Source organism: Aphelocoma coerulescens, chromosome 20, assembly GCF_041296385.1.
Source record: "Aphelocoma coerulescens isolate FSJ_1873_10779 chromosome 20, UR_Acoe_1.0, whole genome shotgun sequence".
NCBI lineage: Eukaryota > Metazoa > Chordata > Aves > Passeriformes > Corvidae > Aphelocoma > Aphelocoma coerulescens.
In genome coordinates, this window is record NC_091033.1 from 3984830 (window position 1) to 4001963 (window position 17134).

Here is a 17134-nt window from a genome sequence, read left to right on the forward strand (position 1 = left end):
CATTTTCTAATTTATTTGATGAGATGACTTCAGCTCTCTCCAGGCTCTGAAGGGGTGAGGATGTCCCAGAGCTGCAGCCTTTTGTCTCTCATCGTTGCCAGCAGCATGAAACCCACCCTGAGGCTCCCTGTGCTGGGACTGGAGGAGTGAAGGAGGCTCCAGCCCCAGGGGCAGGATTTGTCTCTGAACATCTCCCTTCTCCTTTCTCTTCTCCCACACCTCAGTGTCCTGCTGTGGGCTCACAGGGTGGTCAGAGCTGCTGAGCTTGTGCATAAAGCTGGAGCCTTGCAGGAGCTCCTGGGCATCCCAGTGTCCCTCCCTGGGAGCTGCATCCTGCTCTGGCGAGGGTACCCTGGGGAACTTCTTTGCCATGGCAGCTTCACCTCAGTTCCTTACCAGGTCACCCCCACCCTGCCCCTCCCTCCCTTCAGCTCATTTCTTTCTCATCTGTACTTTTTTTGTTCTTGGGTATTTGTGTTTTTGGTGTATCTTTGCTTCTTCTTAACTGTAATAGATGTACACTTAAAATAAATGCTTCAAATTAAAAGGCTTTTAAGTTAAGGGATGCCTTTTCCATAGTGTAGTTAATTGGTGCATCCACTGATTGCTGCTGTAACCCTGCAGTCTCACTCCCCTCTCTATTTTAAAGACAGTTTGGGGCTCAGGTGCCTCTGGCCTTGCCCATGGTCCTGGGGGAAGCTGAGCTGAGCTCACACCATCCTTGGAGGTCCTCCCAGGCCTTGGGAGCACAGGCTGGGCTTTGCTTCTGGGCTGATTCGGCAGAGAAGGGCACAGGGAACAGAGCCCCGGCAGCTCCTCCGGGGTGGAGCGTGCTGGGCTCCGCCCCAGTGCACAGAGGGTCACAGGCAAATCCCAGCTGGGGCCGCATTCCTTTGGGATGTCTGTCCGTGCCGGATGCCTCAAGAATCTCATGGTGAGAGGGACCAGACCCATGGAGGTGGCAGCAGGCTCTGCTGGGATGGGAGGGAGCTGGGACCCCCGGCACTAACAAATACCTCTGGAAGTCTGCACTGTCCCCATGGGTTGCTGAGGTTCGTGCTGCCCTATTAATGCCGATTTGCTAACTGCAAATAAACATTAAATGGAAACTATTAAAGAAATCTATTTTAAAGAAATGAGTGGAGACGTCTTTCTTTGCAGTGCCTTTGCCAAAGCCATAACCCCATCCAGGGCTGCACTGGGGGGCTTTATGTCCTCAGGAGTAGTGGCTGAAGTCTGTCCTGCCTCACGCCTCTGCTCCGGTCCCCTGCAGCTGAGATGTGGTTTGGTGGGGAGGGATGAGGAAAGGGCTCTTTTCCCAAAGCCCATTCCACGCCAGGGCCATAGAGGTGGGAGAGGGAGGACTGGGCTTCTCTCCTGCCTGTGCCTCCCTGTGAAAAATGTTCCCCAACACCCGAGGAGAAGAGACCAAGGCCCGGGTTACCCTGTGACACACAAAAGAGCCAGTCCTGGCAGATCTACGTTTATTCATGCAGTGCAAAGCTGACAGTGACTGTTGCAGCCACTTGCCTCCAACCTACAGCAGCAGCTGGGACAGGGCAGGGCAGGCAGACAGGGCTCCTAATGCTGGAAGAAATCCCCAAAGGGCTTTGGTGAGAGCTGGGGTCTGGAGGCAGGGAGCGCTCAGCCACGCTTCAGCGAGGCGGCGGTGCCACAGCAGGCTGGGACTGTGGCTGTGTGCTCATTCCCCTGGCTCCAGGGCTGGCAGGAGCCCCTGCCCACCTCCCCATGCTCCCATCCACGAGTGCCTACCTTGGAGATGGTGACGTCCCTGGTCCGTGCCCGCAGTTTGTTGACCTGGGTCTCGGCGATGTCGGCGCGTTCCTCGGCGTCGTCCAGCTCGTGCTGCACCTTGCGGTACTTCACCAGGTTGGAGTTGGCCTGCTGCTCCTGGGCAGGGGGAGGGGAGAGGTGGGTGCAAGGGGCACAGGGGACAGCAGGCTCCAAGCTCCCCACATTGCTCTTGTGGCCCCTGGCAGCCATGGCAGCCAGTCCCAGGGAGGGACAGCCCTGTCCCCTGTCCCAGAGCAGTGATGGGCACTTACTGCCTCCTCAAACTGGCGCTTGTAGCTCTTGACCTTGCTCTGCAGCTTGTCAATCAGGTCCTGCATCCGAGCCAGGTTCTTCCGGTCCTCCTCAGCCTACAAGTACCCCAGCCCCCTTAGTCAGACCCCAGCAGCCCCTCACCTGCCCCTCACCTTTATCAGAGAGTCCCAGTGGTGCCAGGACAGACAGCACCAACCGAGCCCCCAGCCCCATGTCACAGCACCTGTCCCTTGGTTCCCCCCCTGTGTCCCAACACCCAGCTCAGGAGATGCTGGGAAATGGGCAGAAGGACCCAGAGCAGAGAGTGGATGTTGTGACAGGGAGAAGCTTGTCCAGCTGTTGTCATTCCCTACACAGAGCCCAGAACAAGCCCAGGCTGGGCTGGGCTTGGTGGGTGGGTGGGTTGTTGGGTACCACAAGAGGCCAAGCAGCCAGAGTTGTGGCAGGTGCTGCTGGCCCGGGGCTGGAGCTGTGTCCAGAGCTGCTGTACCTGGTAGCTCAGCTCCTTGATCCTGCGCTCGTACTTGCGAATGCCCTTCTGGGCCTCTGCCATCTTCTTCTGCTCCGCATCCAGCTCTCCCTCCAGCTCCCGCACCTGCAGGGGGGCACAGGCCAGCTCAGCACCTGGCTCCCAAGCACCAGCACCAGCCCAGCTGAGGCCAAGCCACTTTCCCAGCTCAGAGAAGCCACAGAGGAGGCTAAAACCATCCTGAGCTGCCCCAGAGGCAGCACCTGGCCTCAGAGGGCTGGGGCAGAGTCTGGTGCCACAGGGACTGGGGCAGCCCCAGGAGATCCTGGAGGACACAGCCAGGGATCTGCCCCTGCTTTCTCACCCTGGCCTCCAGCTTCTGGATCTGCTTCTTGCCCCCCTTGAGAGCAATCTGCTCTGCCTCGTCCAGGCGCATCTGCAGGTCCTTGATGGTCTGCTCCATGTTCTTCTTCATGCGCTCCAGGTGTGCGCTGGTGTCCTGCTCCTTCTTCAGCTCCTCAGCCATCATGGCAGCCTGCGAGGCCAAGAGCAGGGGGACATCACCACAAGGCCAGGCCAGACCAGGGGCTCAGTGGAGAAGTCATGAGACTCTCCCCAGCCACGCAGCACAGTTCCCACCACTCTCTTACATCCGTGATGGCCTTCTTTGCCTTCTCCTCAGCATTGCGACACTCCTGCACTGCATCCTCCACCTCATTGCTCAGCTGGGAGATGTCTGCCTCCAGCTTCTTCTTTTGGTTGATCAGACCCGTGTTCTGCACACAGAGCAGGTTCACTGTGACTGGGGCTGGTCATTCACCACTGCTGCACAGACTCCTGACTCTCCCACCAGTGGAAACACGGGACTTGGCAGTGCCTCACCTGGGAATGGAGCAGGGTGACCCTTTCAGTGGTCTCCAGCAGCTCCTGCTCCGCCAGCTTCCTGCTCCTCTCCGACTGCTCCAGCGCTGCCCGCAGCTCCTCCACCTCTGCCAGCAGCAGGTTGTTGCGGCGCTCCAGGGCACCCGCCTGCTCCTTCAGGTCATCGTTGTGGCGCTGGGTGTCATCCAGCTCGATCTGCAGGTCCTGTGGGGCAGCATGGGGTCAGTGAGGACAGCACAGAGCCGGGCTGGCAGCAGGGACAGCACCGAGTCTGTCCCAAACCTTGATCTGGGCCTGGAGCTGGCGGCCCAGCTTCTGGAACTCGGCGGCCTGGCGGTTGGCGTGGTTCAGCTGGATCTCCATCTCGTTCAGGTCCCCCTCCATCTTCTTCCTCAGCCGCACGGCCTCGTTCTTGGCCCGGGCCTCCGCGTCGAGCGAGGCCTGCATGGACTCCATGGCGCGCTGGTGGTTGCGCCTGCAGGAGAGGCCACGCGTCGGCCACGTCCCCTGGGGACACCCGGCCTGGGGCGGCCCTGCCGGGGCCACAGTGCCAGCTCTGCCCCCGCAGTGACGTCCCAGCCTGTCCCCTCACCCCACACACCTCAGGTTCTCAAACTCCTCGTCCTTCTCCGCCAGCTTCCTGTCCATATCAGCCTTGATCTGGTTCAGCTCCAGCTGAATGCGCAGGGTCTTGCTCTCCTCGTGCTCCAGGGCTCCCTAGAGACAGCTCAGCCATGGGAAGGTGGTTCCTGGGAAGGGGGCTGTCCCCAGCCACCCACCCCAGCCTGGCCTTGTCCCCCCCAGCCCATTGCTATGGGGGCAGGGCAGGTGGAGCCACCCCAGTGCCTGCAGTGGTTGCAGGACCCCCATGAATGGAATTCCCGGGGGTCACAGCCTGGCTCAGGACTGTCACTGCCCAGCAGCATCCAGCCAGAGCTGCAGGGTGGGCCAGTGGCTCTTGGGGGCAGCAGGAACATATGGGAAACAAGGACTCACCTCAGCCTCCTCCAGAGCTGCCTGGATATCGCTCTTCTCACTCTCCAGCATTTTCTTCACCTTCTCCAGCTCATGGATGGTTTTGCCACCCAGACTGATCTGGTCAGTCAGATCAGAAATTTCCTCTGCCAGGGACAGAAGGAATTTGGTCAGGAAGGAATTCGTGGGGCCAGCCCAGTACAAGTGATGTCCCCATCCCCCTGCCCAGGCTCAGCTGATGCCCCACAGCCCCTTGGAGTGCAGCCAAGGCTGTGCCTGGGGACATTTCTGCAGTTCGGGAGAGAGCATAGAAGAGGCATCAAGGACCTGTTTGGTCCAAGAGCAACACTCCCAAGGCAGTGCCACACAGCAAATCGTGTGCCATTTGGGCACAGGAGCCATTTGGGGACAGGAGCCAAGTGGCTCTGCCTGTCCTCCCAGAGTGTCCCCAGCATGAGGGCAAGACACATGCTGGCATCCCAGCAGGGCTGCTGCATCCCTCCAAGGGATGGGCTGAGCAGCAAGGTTCACTCCTGGCCAACACAGGACCCAATCCCACATGTCTGAGGACAGGGCAGGAGCAGGAGTCTGGGCAGAGCCCAAGGGGAGCACTTGAGCCCAGTCCTACCCTGCAGGTTCTTGTTCTCCCTCTTGAGGGTCTCCAGGTTGTCCAGGGACTCCTCGTAGGCGTTCTTGAGCTTGAAGAGCTCTGTGCTCAGGCTGCGCGACTCCTTCTGCGACGCCTCCAGCTCCACCTGGGTCTCCTCGTACTTCTGCTTCCACTCGGCCAGGATCCTGTCGAAGTTGCGCTGTTTCTTGTCCAGGGCAGCGCAGGCCGAGTTGGCGCGTTCCAGATCCACCGAGAGGTCCTCGATCTCCGTCTGCAACCGGTGCTTGGTCTTCTCCAGCGAGGCGCACTTGGCGTGGGCGGACTCCACGGCCTCCTCGGCCTCCTGCAGCCGGGTGGCCAACTTCTTCCTGCCGATGGCACGGGGGTGAGCGCTCGCTGCCCCAGCGCCATCCCGCCCCACAGCCTCAAATCCAGGCAGGAGCGCGCTGTGTCACCCTGGGTCTGGGAGAGCCCCACAGTTGAACAGAAAGTTGCCACCTACAGGGAACTGACTCCTGCCGTGGGACTTACTTGGCTTCCTCCAGCTCCTCAGTCCTCTGGATGGCATCAGTCTCGTACTTGGTTCTCCACTGGGCCACCTCGGCATTGGCTTTGGACAAGTTCCTCTGGAGCTCGCTCTTGGCCTCCACCTCCTCCTCGTACTGCTCCCGCAGCAGGTCACAGTCGTGCCGGGAGGCTTGCAGGGCATGGGCCAGGGCGTTCTTGCTCTGAGGAAGGGAGAGCAGCAGCTGACCCCGGCTCCAGGACACAGGCACCAGGACTGGGAGCAGCAGCAGGGAGCTTCTGCTCTTCCCAGGTGAAGAGCTGCCCTGTGTGCAGGGTGCTGCCCACCTCCCCTGCCAAGAGTCTGAGCCAGTGCCACAGTGCCACCCAGAGACCAGCCATGTGCTGATCTGTTTACCCACCGCTTTTCTGATCCCGTATTTCATCCTTCCCCCCCCTTCCCTTGCCCTAGCCCTGTCCACCCCCTCGGGTTCTCCCTATCGGTCCCTGTGCCCCAACTCCTCCCAGGGACCGCCCCTGTGATCCGACAAAACCCCCCTGCGCCCGGACCACGAGCTCTCTCTGCCTCTGGGGGTCACCAGGGCAAGATGTGACTATTAAAAGTCCTCTGAAACCCTCATGGGGAGACCCTTCTTGCCTATTGGCCGTCACTGTGTTGTAGAGCTGATGGCTGCTGGAGCAAAACCGTGGAGCCGTCCAAAATGGACTGCGGGAGGGCGAAAACAGTCGCACTGCCCTAAGCAGCCCCACTGAGCTCTCAGGGAAAGCTGCAGCCAGCTAAACCAAACCTAGCACTACAACACAGCCATGCCCTGAAACCTCACCTTGGTCTCTTCCTCCAGCTGCCTCTTGAGTTCCTCAATGTTCTGTGTGAACGAGACCTTGCCACGGCTCAGCTGGTTGATGAAAGACTCCTTCTCCTCCAGCAGCCGACTAAGCTCCCCTGGGTTCAAACAGAGCCAAAACAGCTCCTTTGGGGCTGTAGGGCTGCAATCTGCACTAGCCCACACTCCCCCAGAGCCTGTAGCCTCCAGCTGTCCCAGCTGTATCCCTACCAGGGCAAGCTGGGCCACGGGCAACCAGTTAAAGGCAAAGGATGCCAGCAAGGAATCCCTCCTGAGGCACAACTAGCTTCTCCCTCCATGGGAGAAGGAGGACAGACTGCCTGGCTGAGCCCCACTCCCCCAGCCAGACACCCCAGAGTCAGAGCATCCCTGAGGCAGCCGTGTGCCCCTGGCTCGTGCCCCACGCACCGTTCTCGGTCTGCAGCCGGCCCCGCTGGGCGTTCACGTCCGTCAGCTGTCGCTGCAGCTCGTCCACTTTGGCCTTGGCCTCGTTCAGCTGGTCCTCGTAGGTGCGGCACAGCTTCTCAGCATTGGCCTGCAGGCACCAACACAGCCTGGCTGAGCCAAGCTGTGGCCACAGAGCACCCTTCTCCCACCCTGGGACTCCCTGCCCCGCTCAGTGGATCCTACAGGCGCACAAGGCAGAGAGCAGGAGCCTGCCAGAGCTCACTGCTAAGCTAACAGTGGCTCTCTGCAGTCAGTCTCCCAGGAAATGTCTTCCCAGAGCCTCCAAACTTGACTAGGACAAGTAAAGCATCCTGTAGTGACATAGGGACAAGCTGTGGGTCAAACAGGGACTCGGCCATGGCAAAGAGCTATTTGAGACACCATCCCATGGATGTGGCTGTGCTGGCCACGCTGCACCGAGTTCCACAGGAGAGACCAAACAGCCCCGTGGAGAACCAGCACCCACCTTGTTCTTGGTGATGTACTCGACGTTGGACGACAGGTCATCAATCTCCATCTTCATCTCGCTCTTCTCCTTCTCCAGCTTCTGCTTGACGCGCTGCAGGCTGTCGATCTGCTCGCCCAGCTCGGCCACGCTGTCCGCGTGCTTCTTGCGCAGGGCGGCCGCCAGCGCCTCGTGATGCAGCGTGGCCTCCTCCAGGTCTCGCCGCAGCTTCAGGAATTCCGCCTCCCGCTTCTTGTTCAGCTCCAGCTGCATGGCCGTGGTGCCGCCGGCCTCCTCCAGCCGCTCGCTCAGCTCCTCCAGCTCCCGCGACACCTCCGCCCGCTGCTTCTCCACCTTGGCCCTGGCGGCTCGCTCGGCCTCCAGCTCCTCCTCCAGCTCCTCAACGCGTGCCTGGACACACAGAAAAGGGCAGATGCTCCAAACTCTGGGTGAAGCTCCAGCATCTCTGCTCTCTGCAGCAGAGCAGTGTCTCTGCTGATGATGGGAAGCAAGAAGCCACCAGTCTCGGGCTGTTTTGGGGGGCAGGTGCTCCTTGGTAGCATGTTTGGAGCTCCTGGTCTCCTCTATCCCTGCCATGATCCAGCTGGCATGAGCTACTTTTCATGGAATCTTCCATGATTATGGGGATCTGTCTCTGATAGGAAGAAGCCCAGCGTCCTAGATTTGGGTTTTCAGAGTTTGGGCACTGGATTAAAGGTTTTATTTTGGGCAGAGAACTACGTCCTGGAAGCTGTTCCTCAGGCTGGTGATAGTGTTCACCTCAATAGCTCATTCTTTAATTTTCAACCCACCATGTTTTGGCAGAGGGCTTGGCTCCTGCCAGCCATGCCAGCTTTTTCCAAGGAGATGCCCCTGTGCTCATAGAGGGACAGGCCCATGCAGATTCCCCAGCACATCTACTGGAAATTTCAGGCTCCCAGGCTGTAAGAACAGTTCTTCTCACCATACCTGGACCTCCTTGATCTTCTTCTGCAGCTGGGCCTCCATCACTTGCCCATCTTCAATCCTTGAGTTCAGCTGACTTATCTCAAACTCTTTCCTGTACAGACAGAAGGCAGAGCCTCTGGTCAGACAAACACTTTTCTGACAGCTCCTTCTGGCTCCTGAATTTCCCTGCACTGTTACACCCAGGCCAGAGGACAATCAAGCCCACACAGGAAAGGACTGCAGGGGTAAGAAGACTCTCATGGAAAGCTCACTGGGAGGGCTGGAGCAGCCAAATAGGCAGATAACTGGCTCTGAGGGTTTCCCTCTGAGCTCCCAAAGTGTTCTCCAGTTCCCCAATGAGAATGAGACATGACTGAAGTCTGCACTTGCAGCTGAGGCCCCAGCAGTGTTGGATCCTGCCAGGCAGGCCCCTCCTCTCCAACCCCATGCACAAAGGAAGGTCCATCGTGCCCTGGTCTGTGAGTCTGTCACAAGCTCCTCAGCCTCTCTGCAAAGTGCCCAGGAAAACCCAGCCCTCATCGTGCCTGGACTGGTCACACAGCAGTGCCCGGAGCCACAGCCCAGCAGCCCCTGCAGAGGCCACACATCCACCGAATTTAGAGGTGCAGAGCAAGCCCAGAGCCCAGGCAGGTGTCACGCACTCACTTCTTGAGCTTCTCTTCCAGCTGCTGTTTGTCATTCTCCAGATCCATTACAGACTCTTGTGACAGCTTCAGGTCTCCTTCAAGCTTCCTCTTTGCTCTCTCCAGGTCCATGCGGATCTTCTTTTCTTGTTCAAGAGAGCTTTCCAGCTGGAGAATGAAGGGAGGTGGGGTAGGGAGGGAAAGGACCCTCTGCAGCCCCACCCTTACCCATGTCCACTACCCATGTGGGAACTTCACCCAGCCCGGGAGCCAGAGGTGTTTCCCAGCTGGTCTCCAGTCCCATTCCCTCAGCCCAGGACTGCTCTCCATGAGGGGCTCTAGACCACCTCTTGTTTCAGGGGTAGTTTGTCAGTGGGATTATGCATCAACTGGCCATATTAAACAGGGATCTGGTAACAATCCCACACTCCAGATCCCACTCAGGGACAGCCTTTGGGCTCTCCTGGAGATATGCCTCAAACCTCTCTTGCTTTATTCTCACTGGCCCGTGACTCACATCATCCACTTGCTGCTCCAGTTTGACCTTGGCTTTGGTCAGTGTGTTGACCTTGTCTTCCTCAGCCTGCAGGTCATCCAGGGCTTGCTGATGGGCCTCTTGCAGGGCTTTCTTCTCCTTCGTCAGCTTGGCAATGATCTCATCCAGAGCAGCCATCTCCTCAATCAGGTTTTTAACCTGGATCAGCAAGGACAAACATAGAGAGAATCTTCTCAGAGGGAGGAGGTGCAAAGCTACTCCAGCAGTCTGATCCTTGCAAGGCTGGAGTCCATCCATGGGCAGCAGCAGCTCGGCACCCCACTGGCAGCCAGCCCCTCTCCCCTTGGCCAGGCTGGTCCCACCACGGGGTTTTCCATGCTCCAAATCACTTGCCACAGCACAGAACCATTTGCCCGTACCCCTCTGGGCAATGAGGCAGGACATGGAGGGTTCTGCCCTCTCTCACTCCCCTTTTCCCTCTGCCCTGCCCCAGCACCCCCACACCAGCAGCCTCATCCCAGATGTTTCTCTGGTGTCCCCACAAGCACTGAGGCCCCGGGGCAGCGAGGCTGGGCGCTGCAGGGAGGTCGGTTACCTTGTTCTCCGTGGCGTGTTTCTCCTTCTCCACCTTGGCCAGCGTGATCTCCAGGTCATCGATGTCCTTCTTCAGCTCTGCACACTCATCCTCCAGCTTGCGTTTCTTGGCAGTGAGCTCTGAGTTCATCTCCTCCTCATCCTCCACACGCTCCATCAGCTCCTTCACCTTGGCCTCCAGCTGGATCTTGGACTTGATGAGCAGGTCACAGCGTTCTTCTGCATCTGCCAGGTTGTCTTGCTCCTGGGAGAGGCACAGGAGAGCCAGGGCTCACCCTCTGCCCCCAGACTCTGCTCACAGCCCTGGTCTTCTCCTTGTGGAAGGGGCAGAGCAAACCCAAGGTGCTCAGGTGTACAAAAACTACAGCTCCAGTCACTGCCCGTAATCAAGGTGTGCAGGACAACCACTCACACCAACCAGGGCCAAAGAGCAACTCTGTCTTTCCAGAGGAAGGACACGCTGGCACAGAAAACAGCACAAAATTTGGCAAGCAAACATTGCCATTCCCTCCCACCCCGTTGTGAGGAGAACACCCTTCCCAGAGCCAGGGGTTCACAAATCCCTGTGACAGCCCCAGGATGTGATGGTACTTCAGGTCTGCACAGCCTTAGGTTGTGTTTCAGACTGACTGTGGCAATGAGGGAGCCTCAGAACTGCAAGAGGCTGAAGGAGGGCTCCAGGACATTCTGCTCCTTCTTCTACCCATGGGCCCTGCACTGTCTTTACACTTCCAGAGAGAGGGTGAAGCACTCACTGCCTGCAGCTGGAGGGCCAGGTCGTTCTTCTCCTGGATCATGGAGACCTGCTTCTCTTCCAGCTCCTTCCTCTTAGCCTCAGACTTCTCCAGAGCCTCCTTCAGCTTCTGGAATTCTTCCTTCAGGTTGGACATTTCCTTCTCAGTCTGAGCAGACTTGAGTAAAGGCTTAATCTTGAAGAACAGCTTCATCCAGGACCAGTTCTTGACAGCATTGAAGGCCCGGATGTTCCACTGGATGGTGTAGAGGGCTTCCCTGGGGGAATACAAGCACAGCATCACCAGGGGTGTACATTCCCCATGTCCCATCTTGGCTTCTGCAGGCCTGGACACGGCTCCATTCTCCACCAGCCAGACAAATGGCACAATGGTGAATGAGTGGCACATTGTCTGCACACTGTACTGGCCCTGCTGGGATGGGTGGGGTGGCCTGGATTTCAGCTCTCCTCACTCTGCCTCACTATGAATCTTCCAGAGGAAACCAGAGGCTCCCCACACCTAGATCCTCCCTACCAGGGCCATGCTAGATGATCTCTTCCAGATCTGCCTCCATCCCTCAGGACCAACCCCTGCCAGACACAGGCAAGTCCCACAGGTCAAACCCACTGACACGTGCACAAGAGGGAGACACAAAGTTCTGCCTTTTTCCCCCACAACTCTACCTCCTGCTGATGATCTTCTGGTACTCCAAACGCATGAGGTACCCACGGATCCTGGCCTGGAGCATTGTCAGGACCTTGGCCAGACGCTCATCTCGCATCTCCTCCAGCAAGCCCAGCAAACCAGCCTTGAAAAACACCTGTGGGCAAGAGAGCAGAGTCACCAGCAGAAGGACAGAGGGCTCAGGGGTAATACAGCCTGCCAGGGAGAGCTGGAGGTGCATCCACACATGGCACAGGCATCTGGCACCAGATCTCCTGCCCTGAGCACATCGTGCTCCCCCGCAGGAACAAGCTGCTGTGGTGGGTGGGACAAGGTCAGGCAGCAGTGACCTGCTCAGAACTGTTCTTTCTCTTCCCAGCTTGAGTCCCTTCAAGGGCCACACACACCCTGCAGAGTGCAGGGCTACAGCAGGGCTGTGGCCAGGCAGACACAGGCATGGAGAGCAACACGAGGGACAATTCATCCCTCCCAAGAGCCAGCTGCCCGCTCTCACCTTGGTGTGACCAAACTTGTACTGTGCATGGTCCAGGTCCAGGGAGCTCAGCAGCTTCTCTGTGGCCTTCCTGCTGTCCACAAACTTGTCTTCTGGAATGGCTGCTGGATTGAGGATACGGTAGCTGTGGGGAAAAAGCAGAGGGAGGCCATGCAAGAGGACTGCAGCACCACCATCATCCCAGAATCCCAGTCATGCCAGTTCCCACTGGAGCCATGTGGCTGCACCACAGGCTGGAGCTGTGTGTGAACCAGTTGCTCCAGAGCACAGGATTGCAGGCACCAAGGAACCCTGCCAGAATTTAGTCCCTGAACATCAGGGGGGCTGTGCAAGGAGGCCACTGGCCTCACTAGACCTGGGCTAAACAGCATGGGTGGGACCAGCTGGAGAACCCCAAGGATCCATCCCAAGGGCAGAGAGAAATCTGAGCCAGGATCCGAGGGCTTGAGCCTTGCCACCATCCCCCTGCACCAGCCCTGCCTTCAGCACCTCAGACGTGCAGATCTCATCCCAAACTCTCCATGGCTGGCACCCCAGAGCCAGCAGCAAAGCTCTCCCAAACTGGACAGGCACTTGGGGGTATGTGGGGGAGCAAGTTGGAGCCAGGACAAGCCTGTCTGCCCTCAAAACATGTGTGGGTTGCTGAAAAGGAAAAAGAAGGAGTTACCGCTGCTTGAAGTCTGCGTAGAGGATCCTGTTGGGGAATCCCTTGCGGCAGATGCGGATCCCTTCCAGGACACCGTTACACCGCAGCTGGTGCAGCACCAGGAAGGAATCCATGGCTCCTGGGGGGCAGGACAGACATGGAGCTGATGCTCAGCCCATCAAGGCAGAGGAAATGGAGCTGCAGCCTGGGCCTGAACCCTGGGAACATCCCGTGGTTTGAGCACAGGTGTCAGCCTGTCCTGCAGGTCTGTGCTGAGCACCAGTGCTGCAGCCTGGGCCTTGGATGGTGGAACTCAGCCTGAAAGACTCATCCATGGCTGCTGTTACACAAGTGCCAAGTGCACAGCCAAAATGGGAGCCTGGCAAAGCTCATTATCCCCAGTAGAGATTGACCTGGCTTGCAGGAGTTTCAACACTGAGATGGGGTCAGGGCTCGGTGGCAGGATGAAGAGGGCTGGGGAGAGGGTGGGTGCAAGAATGCCTGCCAGCTCCCATATGTGGCTGTCCCGAAGGGCACTGCCAGGCTGCTGCCTCAGCTCTCCCATACCTGGGGTCTTTGTCTCGTTGGGGATGATGCAGCGGACGAAGTGGGGCTGGGTGGAGCGCAGGTTGGTCATCAGCTTGTTGAGATTCTCCTGCAGGGCAGACACAGAGGGTGAGTGGCTGAGAGGACAGCTCTGCTTCCCTACAACACTTCTTTTTCTCTCCAGCCCCTTCCCCCCACAGGCAGGGAGGGAGCAGACCCTGAGAGCCCCTTATGGCATGAGAAAGGAGAAATTTTCTCCTGCTGTCCTGCCAGTGGACATCCCCAGCCCCGGGGCAGGATCAGTGCCAGGGTGGGAGCCACGGCAGAGGGCACGGGGCTGGCAGACAGGCCAAATGGCACCGGCAGGTTTTGCTGTGCCAGAGAGGTTTGCTGTGCCAGATGCTTCCCAAGTATTTGTAGGTAAAGTTTTGCTGCAGAGGAGAGCCAGGGACACAGGACTGAGCATATTCCTGGTACAGAGCTCTGTGCTCAGCGCCCTGCAATTCCAGTGCTGGTGTCCACACTGCCTGCAGGCAGAGGATGCTAGGATATGCAGGATTTCCCTGCACCTCCCCAGCACTTCACCCCCTTTGGCCGTGCCAGAGGGCCCTGCTGATCCAGACTGCACCTCCTTGTCTCTCCAAGGCTCAGCCCTGCCTTTGCTTGTGGGAAAGGCATCTGCATCCTTGATCTTTCCAGCTGCCTTCCCCTGCTTATACAGGCTCAGCCTATCCAGGACCAGTTCAGGGAAGGGAACACCTTCCCACAGCTCCACATCACCATGGGGCAACTCCTCACCACAGGCACCTTTCCCCAAGGCCTGAGACCTGTCCAGAAGGAGGAAAGTCACACTTCTCCCTGAGCAGGGGCTCTGCCACAGAGCTGCCTTCTTCAAGCACCCCAGCACAGAATCACAGAATGTTCTGAGTTGGAAGGGATCCACAAGGATCATCCAGGTCCAGCTCCTGGCCCTGCACAGACACCCCAACAGTGCCTGGGAGCATTGTCCAAACACTCCCAGAGCTCTGGCAGCCTCAGGGCCGTGTCCACTGCCCTGTCACCACAAGGCTGTTATGGCAGGACACATCCCTCTGTGCTGCTTTCCAGTTGGTTGAGCTCTGGGTTGGACAAGTAACTCCTGTGCTGAGCATGGGATGGAGCTGTGTGACAATCCTGAGCTGTAAAATGGGTCATGTCACCCCCCCCCCAGGACAGGGAGCTGCCTGCTCAGAGACCTGCAAGATCCTCCTCCATTTTCTTCTGCCCAAAGGTTGTCCTTCCCGCTGACAGGAATGAGGAGAGAAGTAGCACAGACTTAAAGTGATGTTCATGTAATTAATTATCTAAACATCACTACAAGTCTTAACTGCCGCTCTCTCAAAGGCGGAGGAGCTGCCGCAAGCGTCACGTGGGCAGGAGCAGCACGAGCCCAGCTCCAAGGGAGCCTGGAGCCTGCAGCCTCATGTCCTGCCCTAGGAGCATGGGGACAGGGGTGGGACTCTGCCAGGCACAGGCCCCTTGCCCAGGAATGAGAGGGAGCTGGGGGCTCTGGCTTAGTGGTGGTCCTTCAGGAGCTCTGGTGCTCCTTCAGGAGCTCTGCTGGTCCCTCAGGCCCCAGGAGGCACAAGAAGCCAAGAAGGTTGGCAGGGAAGTGGGACTGCCAGTGGGACCCTCAGAGCATGTTTCCCTCATGGCCCTGCATGAGGGGCTGGCTCTTACCTTGTGCAGCTGTGACACTGTTTGGAAAGAAGCTGCCTTTTTACGTTTCTCCTTGGTCCCTGGCTTGTGAGGTTCCTCTGTGGGGTTGAAATATTGATTATTTACATCAGCAAAACATCTGCCTGGCTTGAGGGACTCAGGGGCACCCCCAAACACCTCTAAAATTCTCACAGCCCTTGCTGTTTCTAAAGCCAAGGTGGTTGTGCCCTGCTGCAGAACAAAGTCACTGACCACCAAAAACATCTCCCACAGTACCCAGCTCTGGGTGGTGCTCCTCAGCTCCTGGTAGCAAGACACCTCTTCACACCCCCAAAGTCACAGGACCACCACAACAGCCCTACAAGCCCTCAGACCAGCACCTACCTACCCAGGCCAGGCAGGATTTTAGGGATCAACGTGGATTTTCCCTTTGCCTGGGATGCCAGGGACAGGGATGCTGCACCAACAGCTGGGCATGGAGGAGAGGAGGGGAGAGACTGAGGCTAAAAACGGGGTGAGGGTGCTCCTCACCTGAAGCAGAGCCCACATAGTTCTCATACAGAGAGGCCAGGAGCTTGTTCTGGGATTTCTGGAAGACGGACACCACTGTCTCATTCAGGGGGTCCTTGTTCTTGTCCAGCCACCCCACGATGTTGTATGGCACCTGTCCCCAGAGAGGAAAGGTCAGGACAGCCCTGTCCCTGCCAGGGGAAGGTGTGGATGCTGGGAAGAGCTGCCAGGGACGTACCACACCAGCGTAGTGCACCACCTCAAAGTGGGCCTCGTATTTCCGCTTCTTATCCGGCCGCGGCTTCTGGAAGTTGGGCGACTTCCCGATGTGGTTGTCGTAGAGCTTGGACTTGAAGGTCATGTCAGAGGCTTTGGGGAACATGCACTCCTCTTCCAGGATGGACAGGATTCCCAGGGGCTGCAGGGAGAGGGGGGATAAAGAGGACTGAGCTCAGTGTTGCCACGTCCCATCCCAAAATGGGATTCTCTGTGCCACTGAGCACAGGCTTGACCTGGGAGATCCCATCCTAATCCAGGTGCAAGACATTGGCTATAGGGCCAAGCTGTCACTGGCATATTCCAGGCTGTATCTGACCTCCCAGGCCCATGTGGGACTGGCCAGCCCTGCAAGCCATGGGAGCTAGGAGCTTGCCCTGGTCCAACAGATTGTTGAGAAGGAGGGATCCTCTCCAGGATTGCTCCATTTCAAAAAAAAGTTTCCTTCATGCAATGGTGGAAATATTTTCAAGTAAGAGGCACTGAGGGGCAAGTGGGTAGGAGAAAAAGAGAAGAGATGATTGCTCTCTGGAGGAAAAGGCTGCACCAGGTTTTGTAGCTCACCAGTGGGTAGGAACAGAATTTCCATGTTTTCATAAAGTCAAAATTTGTGTCAAAAAGGTCTCAGTGGGCTGGAAGCTCTGAACTGTAAGTGTGGGGAAAATAAAACTGGGCACTTGCCACTGACTGGGGAGGGAATAATTTAATTTTGGTAGCAGAGCACCTCTCACTGCCGCAGCCCCTGCAAAGAAACCATCCCCCAGCAGCACCAGCCCTGTGCCCTGCCTCACACTTTACCTTCTCAATCAGGTCGATGCAGGCCTGCAGATCCAGGCCAAAGTCAATGAAGACCCATTCGATGCCTTCCTTCTTGTATTCCTCCTGCTCCAGGACAAACATGTGGTGGTTGAAGAACTGTTGCAGTTTCTCATTGGTGAAGTTGATGCACAGCTGCTCGAAGCTGTTGAACTGCAAGAACAAAGCAGACCTGAGTCAGAAGGAGGAGCTCCAGAAGCAAAGGGATTCACTCCTGTGCTTTGTCTGGGTGTGAGGGCTGATCCCTGCCATGCTCAGCTGTGTTGCTACCAGAGCAGGTAGCCAGCACTCACTGGAGAGGTGCCCACAGCAATGTTAAATCATTGCTGAGAGCTGCCCGTTTGCTCCAGAAACATCAGACAAGAGCTCGTTTCCTCACCAAGGCCAGCAGTTTCTTAGAGGAAATAGAGCTCCCAAACACCAGGGGACTGAGTTGTCCCTACAACACTCCCCTGAACCCACTGCAGGGGCCTGCAGAACTCACCTCAAAGATCTCGAAGCCTGCAATGTCCAGTACCCCGATGAAGAACTGCCTGGCCAGCTTGGTGTCCAGGGTCTTGTTGATGCGGGTCACCAACCACTTGAACATGCGATCGTAGGTGGCTTTAGCCAGGGCCCCCACAGCGTAGACCACCTGCCAAGGCAAACCCCAGGGCACACAGTGAGCTTCTCCTGGCTCCTGCAGGAGCCAGAGGCTGAGAGAGAGCTCCTCCTGGCACACAGACAGATCCAAGAAGTTCATGGTTACAGTACAAGCTCCAAAATTAGTTTTACATTCCTCACA

General features: G+C 57.7%; 1 protein-coding gene across 2 annotated transcripts in view; it reads right to left on the reverse strand.

The window, feature by feature from the left end:
- Window positions 1–683: 683 nt before the first annotated feature.
- The window catches only part of MYH7B (myosin heavy chain 7B), a 29334-nt gene continuing 12883 nt past the window's right edge, over window positions 684–17134 (reverse strand). For both annotated transcript variants that reach the window (XM_069033857.1, XM_069033858.1), the window contains 29 exons: window positions 16835–16984; window positions 16333–16503; window positions 15497–15676; window positions 15280–15412; window positions 14770–14846; window positions 13072–13159; window positions 12526–12643; window positions 11859–11982; window positions 11365–11501; window positions 10703–10958; window positions 9949–10191; window positions 9375–9551; window positions 8880–9025; window positions 8235–8325; window positions 7287–7676; window positions 6782–6908; window positions 6353–6471; window positions 5535–5731; window positions 5022–5371; window positions 4415–4539; window positions 4020–4135; window positions 3701–3893; window positions 3419–3622; window positions 3187–3312; window positions 2901–3071; window positions 2558–2662; window positions 2067–2162; window positions 1774–1911; window positions 684–1587 (listed from right to left, as the gene is read on the reverse strand). In XM_069033857.1, coding sequence (XP_068889958.1) covers window positions 1582–1587; window positions 1774–1911; window positions 2067–2162; window positions 2558–2662; window positions 2901–3071; window positions 3187–3312; window positions 3419–3622; window positions 3701–3893; window positions 4020–4135; window positions 4415–4539; window positions 5022–5371; window positions 5535–5731; window positions 6353–6471; window positions 6782–6908; window positions 7287–7676; window positions 8235–8325; window positions 8880–9025; window positions 9375–9551; window positions 9949–10191; window positions 10703–10958; window positions 11365–11501; window positions 11859–11982; window positions 12526–12643; window positions 13072–13159; window positions 14770–14846; window positions 15280–15412; window positions 15497–15676; window positions 16333–16503; window positions 16835–16984 — 4554 coding nt within the window. In that variant the 3' untranslated portion in view covers window positions 684–1581. The remainder of the gene's footprint in view (window positions 1588–1773; window positions 1912–2066; window positions 2163–2557; window positions 2663–2900; window positions 3072–3186; window positions 3313–3418; window positions 3623–3700; window positions 3894–4019; window positions 4136–4414; window positions 4540–5021; window positions 5372–5534; window positions 5732–6352; window positions 6472–6781; window positions 6909–7286; window positions 7677–8234; window positions 8326–8879; window positions 9026–9374; window positions 9552–9948; window positions 10192–10702; window positions 10959–11364; window positions 11502–11858; window positions 11983–12525; window positions 12644–13071; window positions 13160–14769; window positions 14847–15279; window positions 15413–15496; window positions 15677–16332; window positions 16504–16834; window positions 16985–17134) is intronic.